Source organism: Lipotes vexillifer, unplaced genomic scaffold (assembly GCF_000442215.2).
Source record: "Lipotes vexillifer unplaced genomic scaffold, Lipotes_vexillifer_v1.1 scaffold2, whole genome shotgun sequence".
In the NCBI taxonomy this organism is placed as follows: domain Eukaryota; kingdom Metazoa; phylum Chordata; class Mammalia; order Artiodactyla; family Lipotidae; genus Lipotes; species Lipotes vexillifer.
The window spans coordinates 536,063-542,934 of NW_006786129.1; the positions used below are offsets into that span (position 1 = coordinate 536,063).

The following is a 6,872-nucleotide window of genomic DNA, read 5'->3' on the forward strand; positions in this document are numbered from 1 at the left end:
AAAAGCAGGGGCCTGGCTTGACTTGGCCCACGAAAGGGAAGTCGTTTGCTGACCCCTGGCCTAGAGCTGCAGCTTACAGACGAGGAAACTCGGCGGGAGGGTCCCTGGGAGGGGCGGGGGGAGGAGGCAAAGAGTGGCCAAGGCCCGGAAGTGGGATCCTGACCCCTTGGGAGCAAAGCCAAGTTCCCTGGGCCTCCCCCCCGCCCCCCCCCCCCCGCCCCCGTTTGCAGGCTTGTGGACTTCCTGTGATCTTTCTTTAGATGTTATCTTGTTCACACAGTTTGTTCATAAGATTACTAAAGGGAAAGCTGGGGAAGAGATCTGGTCATCTGCTAATTACTTATTCTTCATTTCTACTTCTTTGATCTACAGAAAGAACCAACAGGTTAGGCAAGGTATTGTGTGATCAAAAGATTTGAAAAGTGTGCTTGGGCTGGAGATGAGTAGAGCACGGGGGCACCTGGTTTAAGGTTAGTTACAATATAGCTTTGCTAATGTGACAGGAAGAGGGGTTTCCTCATGAGGGTGGTTTCCTGCAAAGAGCTGCTTATAGCAAGTCTAAAATTCTACTTTTGAAAAGGACAAAGAAGAATAGCCTTATGGAGCAATGAGAAGGATTTTACCACTTAGGGAGGTCAGGTAAAGACACAGAGGAGGAAAATGAGGTGAAACTGAGATTCAGACCATAATGGGGTTTCACTATTTATAGGGGCTCATGTAAAGATGCTGGATTCCAAATCTTAATCCAGCATCAGGAAATCAGACAGCCAATAGACTTTGCTAGGTAGAGGGCATCTATATCTTCTTCTTTCTTTTTTTGGAGGACCTGGAGAAGGGAAGTGTTTTAATGTCAGGGTTGGGGGCTTTATAAAAAGGATTTAGATGTTGCTACTAGTTTTCTGAGAAAAATCTGCTATGAAATACAAAATACATTTAAAATGAATTCTTTCAGTGGCACTTTATAAAAAGAATAGCTGGTGTTTCAGGCACTTTATTCTCATCAGTAGGGTCCAAGCCCTTACTCACCTCAGAAAAGGTTTCTCTGTGGCATAGTAATTTAACAAATTCTGCCCCTGGCTGGTGGAAAGACCAGGTCAACCAAAGCACTTCTGATGATGCACTAAAGTCATCATATCTAAGCAGGTTGGCTGTTTTTCTCATCTCTCAAACACCTCTAGGTTTAACGCCCGTATTGGTTTTCAGTAGCATCTCTTCTGGCTGAGTGCCTCACCAGCAGATGGTTTCAGCTGCCTGGGATCACCGAGCCCACTGCAGTCAGCACTTGTACTGTGTGGCTTTTCAATCACGTTTGGCAGGCATCAGTTTGCTGCTTTAAAAAGCAAGATTTTCTACGCGCCCATCTTGCTTTTGCCATTTAAAGGACAACAGAAACTAACTGAACAATGCTAAGAGACTTTGATGTCGGAGACAAACTCATTTCCATAATGACATTGGGCTGTTTCAGATCCAAACAAAAAGCTCTTGCCGTCTATTGATTTTAGAAAAACAATTATTTTAAAGGAGACAAAATGTTGTTGGTGCCAAGATGCTCTGATATTCACGACGTGTACAACAGGGTTAAAGAACGAGCGGTGTAATAAAGCTTTCCGAGGCTTGTCATTCTCCCGAGGTGGCTAAAGAAAACACAAAATGTGCTCCAAGTATGTGGGAGAAGAAAGGGAAGGACCTTGCCTACCGGTCTTCTTTTTTCTAAAAATCAGATGAAGAAAAGGTTGTTGATGACTTGGCCGCTGTCTCCTGCTAAGTGGTCAAGTGATGCCTCTTTTTTTGGTTCCTAGCTTTGAGTTGGAGAGCTTAGTACCATCAGCTTTTGGGAAAATGAAAAATGCAATGTCATTTGGTATCACCCACTAGAAAACAGATTTGCCCACCGAAGGGGCAAAGTTTGCCTTTCTTAAACCCAAGGGCCCAAGTCTGCTGCATTGCGGGCATTTCATGGCGACTGACAAATGGACCCGTTGTTCTAGTCCTCATGTGGTTGAAAGTTATAAGAATTTCAGACCTGTAAGGAAAGGATTACCTTTTTACAGTTTTCTGTAGTAATTTTTTATTTCAATGAAACGGTAAATATTTGGAATGACACTTGGCAGTTTTAATATTTATATGAAGATAGTTTGCCAACAGCTTTAGCTTTTTCCTAAAGGGTTCTCTTCTCTCCTCTCCTCTTTGGTCTAGGTTTCTGGGCCCAGGTAGAAGCGGCATGGCCCTTATGGAAATTAACCTCCTCAGTGGTTTTACCGTGTCCTCAGATGCCATTTCCCTGAGTGAGACCGTGAAGAAAGTAGAACACGACCACGGGAAACTCAACCTGTACTTAGACTCTGTAAGTAGTAAAACCTAAGTTTCTCATTGGTAACCATTGACAAAGCCACTATTTATTGTGTTCAAAATTACCTTTACTTTAAACGTTTTCTTTATGTCATTATTTTGGCTTTTTGTGTCCCTGGACAACTTTCACATGGCAACTATCTGTTGTCCTCACTAAAAAGACATTATTATCAAATTAGTTTAAGGAGAATTACTGTTAATGGTGAGCCTGATGAAAATCTTGATAACAAAATTATTATTTCATGCCAGATGTTCAACAAAGAGAGATTGCTGTGATATAATTTCCAAAATGCAGTCCAGATGTCAACTGGAGAACTCCTTTGCTTCAGGGAATTGCTAAACATATTTGTTTAAATGCTGCTGATGAAAAAAAAAATGCTGACGGTGAAAGCTTTAATTACATGTTTTAAAATGCTTTCATAAATAAAGGCTTTTAATATATTCCAAAAGGGTTAATATTCCTGCATTGAAAAGTTAGGTGCTTAAATCATAGAATATTCTCAGAGGTTTGGTCTTTACACAAACTTATTATATAATTTTCATGTGCTCTTCCCATTACTGTATGAAAGCTACTGATCCAAGACTAAGGTGCATAAAATATGTGAGAGAAAGGTTAGTGTGGAATTTAAGACCCTACTTGTTATGTCTCAAAACTGCTGGCATGTAAGTTTATTCTTCTGACATCTATATGAAATTCATATGTGGAATCAAAATTGAATTCTAAGTGTTCTTAGGATTTCATGTTACATGGGGGGAATATGTATGTTTCTTATTCCAGTTTTGCAAAGTGTGAATCAATCATATTGTTTCAGCAGTGAATCTACTTTGAAAAATCTAGTTCCTTAATGTTCTTTTTGTTTTAAGACTTCAAAAACCACTTTGGTTAAAAAGCTGTTAAAACTAATTCAAAGTTTCTAGATTCTTTTGCTGTTCAGTGATTTTCATCTATTAAATACTGCTTGATAGCCATGGGCCTAATTTGGGGTTTGAAAAATACATTTAAGGTTTTTTAAAATAATGTAATTAGCTTTGGAGTGTCCATTACATTTTGACTGACTAATTTGTCTTTTCACTTACTGCTAATTGGTATGTAATGGAATGTTTAAAGGAATTTATCAATTTCAGATTCCTTAACCAGTATGATTTGCTAAATTGGCAATAAGTGTCCTTCCTGGAGGCAAGGAGGCTGGCCTTTTGTGCCCATATCAGTCAGTTATTGGTTGTGGGCCACACCTCCCGCTCTGAGGTTACTTCACTTACTGGATGAGGTGACTCCCGTGAGCTGAGGGTGATTCTCCAGAGAAGGGGGCTGGTGTCAGTCAGTAGCAGCAACCAGGATGGGGTGCAAAGCTGAGACAGGGGATTTCGGTGAAGCACCAGGGCTGGGGACATGCACTTCTGGGCTCCTGCTTACTTAACCACTCTAATTCTCAGTATCCATTTCAGTAAAATGGAAGTAAGAACAATACTGATCATGCAAGGACTGTTTTACAAGATAAATGATGTAATTTCTATAAAGTGCTTACCCCAGTACCGGGTGTGCAGAAATGCTCCCTAAGTGTTCATTTCTATAGCTGTTTGATAAAAGGATAAGAGATAGAAATGTCTTTTACTTTCTCTTGAACACATAATTTGCCACACCTTTAAAAGCCTTGTGTATTTTTCAAGGTAAATGAAACCCAGTTCTGTGTTGATATTCCTTCTGTGAGAAACTTTAGAGTGTCAAATACACAAGATGCTTCAGTGTCCATAATGGATTACTATGAACCAAGTAAGTGTGTCCTGGGGTTCGTGATACTTTGGGAGTTATGCCAGGCATTCATTCATTCCTTCACTCATTCATTCATTCCTTCATTCAGAGTGGTCGTCTGCTGGATTGGCTTTGTGGGGTGCGGGTGTTGTTTGGGGTAGTGAAAGAGGTGGCGGAGGAGAAGGTGAGCTTTACGTTTAAATGAAGACAATTGATAATTTACAAAAAAGTAATCACATGATAGCATTTAGCATATATTAAAAAGTGATGTTTTTGCTCATAATGTTTTAGGTTTTTAACTCCCAGCTACAAACTTTACAAAGAAAAAGTGACACAGAGAGTCCACTTATGTTCAATTTCCAAGGTTCTGCTCCTATTCCAAGCACCCACTCTATCGGGTTCTGGTTTTAAAACAGGGCTTCTTCAGGAGAGAACATGAACAGCGTCCGCAGCGGACGAGCCTCAGTTGGGTTTAGCTGTTTCTTCACCGAGGGAGTCTTGTTTTGCTAAAATTTATTTATTGTAACAGATTTTTTTATCATTTCAAGAAAACTGTAGTCTGTTTGGAAAATAACTTGAGCTTCTTTTGACTTTACTGGTAATTTTTTACTTTATAAAATGTTAGAAATTTAGGATGTGAAAGTAGAGATCTAGTCTGGAGATCATCTAAGTTGATCAGGACGAATCTCTGTTCAATCACAGAGTGACTTTTTGTCGGTGTGTGATTTTCAGGCTAATGTTTCTACTTGTCATCACATTCATCCTGAATAAGCACTCCTGGGGCTCAGAATCATTAGAACACATGAGAATCATGAACATTTTCATGTCATAGGTCGTTGTAGATAATTACGCTTTAAAGTACGCGGAACCTGTCCTCGTGGTTGGGAGTGTTTGGTGCAGTATTCATGGAAGACGACGGTAGCACCAGCTCTCTCTCCTTCTAAGTCAACAAGCCAGTTCCTCTCATCTTTTGCCTCCTGTTGGAGTTCACCCCCAGTTCTTGTGGGATATTTTGGGGACACACTGATGCAGCACTTTTTTTCTGGTGGAAGGATAAGATCCACTGTGGAGACTCAGTGACAGTACCTAGTTATCCAACTTCGTTACATGATTGTTGAAACATTCTCCAATTGATGTTTGTTAGGTGTATGGAGAACATTTTAAACATTTGAAAAGCAAAAAAGATTCAGTCTCTGAGATTTTTTTTGTGGAAAACAACTTATGTATGAGGGGGTGCATTTAAAATGAAAACATGGGAAAGGTCAGAATAAACCAACCAACCCATTTTGAAGAACCCTAGAGTTAGAAAACCTACTTAAAATGTTAAAAAAGTCAATGAAAAATTGTGAAGAAATTTGAAAATAGAAATTGTATTTTTTACAATGTTTTGTAAAAAAATACAATTGTATTTTTTACAAATTTTTTACAATGTTTAAAAATTGTAAAAATAAAAATCATTTATGCTTTATAGTAAGGTTACTGTAGTGCTATTGGTGCTTTATATAGTTTTTAAAAAATATTAGCTTGTACTATAAAATTTATCCAAGTTGAATAGTTTTAGAGACTATGTGCTTAACGTTTTAAAACACTGAAACAAGACATCACACAGGTAGAGTTCTCTTCATACTTTTGCATTTTTAAATGAAGTCCATGGTAAATATTTCTCTTCAGTAGTTCCAATGAGTAGAACCTTACTTGAATGCATAGAAAATGTCACCCTAAAATAAGCTCTCAAGGAGGTTAAAACATCCTCAATTTACAGTCTTTCCTGTTCCAGGAAGAGTTTCAGGTTGCGGTTGAACTGCGGCAAGCAGCTGTGGTCTATTTTCTCTCTTTTAATGCTGGCCAGCTGCTGGAGGTACAGAAACTGGACTCAAAGCATTGTTTCTCTCTTGGACTTGGTAGTTTGGGTCCCTCTTGAGTATTTCAGTTGTTTCTTGTAAAGAAAAATAAAATTATGTGAAGAACGGAAAACTCAGAAAAGTGTATCAAAATGCTCTTAAGTTTTGGCAAAGTAAATGTTTCTAAACAAAGGAGGCATGTAAACCAACATCTGCTTCTTTGAACAGGGCGGCAAGCGGTGAGAAGCTACAACTCCAGAGCACAGCTGTCCTCCTGTGACCTCTGTGGGGACGCACACGCCTGCGGCCCCTGTGACAGCGCGGCCTCAGCCTCCCTTTCTCACCCTAACGCCTGCCTCCTTGTCTGCTTCACGCTTCTGTTCTCTTTGCAGTGTTGGCTATGATTTATTTTTTTTAAAGACTCCGCGTAACACTTTCATTTCTAGAAGTCACATGTGATTGTCTTGTTTTCATAAGCAGATATCACCTCTGTTTTGAAAATCAATGTTTTTCTTTTTATGGGATGGGATGGGGGTGTACAACCGGTCCTTGTATGTGTAGCTGCATAGAGTTCTTCCCCTGACTTCCGTGTGCAACAAAAAATCAGAATTATTGCAGCTGTATTCTTTTATTTCCCCCTCTTAAAATCTTTTAGGATTCTTTAGGAGGTGTTATTTTCTCCAGAATAAATGTGTTATTTCAGACGATTCTTTCCATTTTCTAGAGGAAATGAGCCTGGGTTCTTAAGCACTGCTATACATCAGTGTCATTAGTTATACATTAGTATTAACGATGGATTTCCTGGGAACTGGGAGGAAACAAACCCGTGGGAGGAGCTTGTTCTGTCCCTTCTGTATCCACCCTAACCCTCCGCCTACACCACCCATCCCAGTGGTCTCAGTACATCCTTCTTAATCAGATATAACTTCTTT

At 39.6% G+C, this 6,872-nt stretch overlaps 1 protein-coding gene across 1 annotated transcript in view; it reads left to right on the forward strand.

The window, feature by feature from the left end:
- CD109 (CD109 molecule) overlaps positions 1-6,344 on the forward strand; it is a 120,510-nt gene extending 114,166 nt beyond the window's left edge. The window contains exons 31-33 of the mRNA XM_007458403.1: positions 2,197-2,344; positions 4,018-4,120; positions 6,169-6,344. Coding sequence (XP_007458465.1) covers positions 2,197-2,344; positions 4,018-4,120; positions 6,169-6,344 — 427 coding nt within the window. The remainder of the gene's footprint in view (positions 1-2,196; positions 2,345-4,017; positions 4,121-6,168) is intronic.
- The last annotated feature ends 528 nt before the right edge of the window (positions 6,345-6,872 follow it).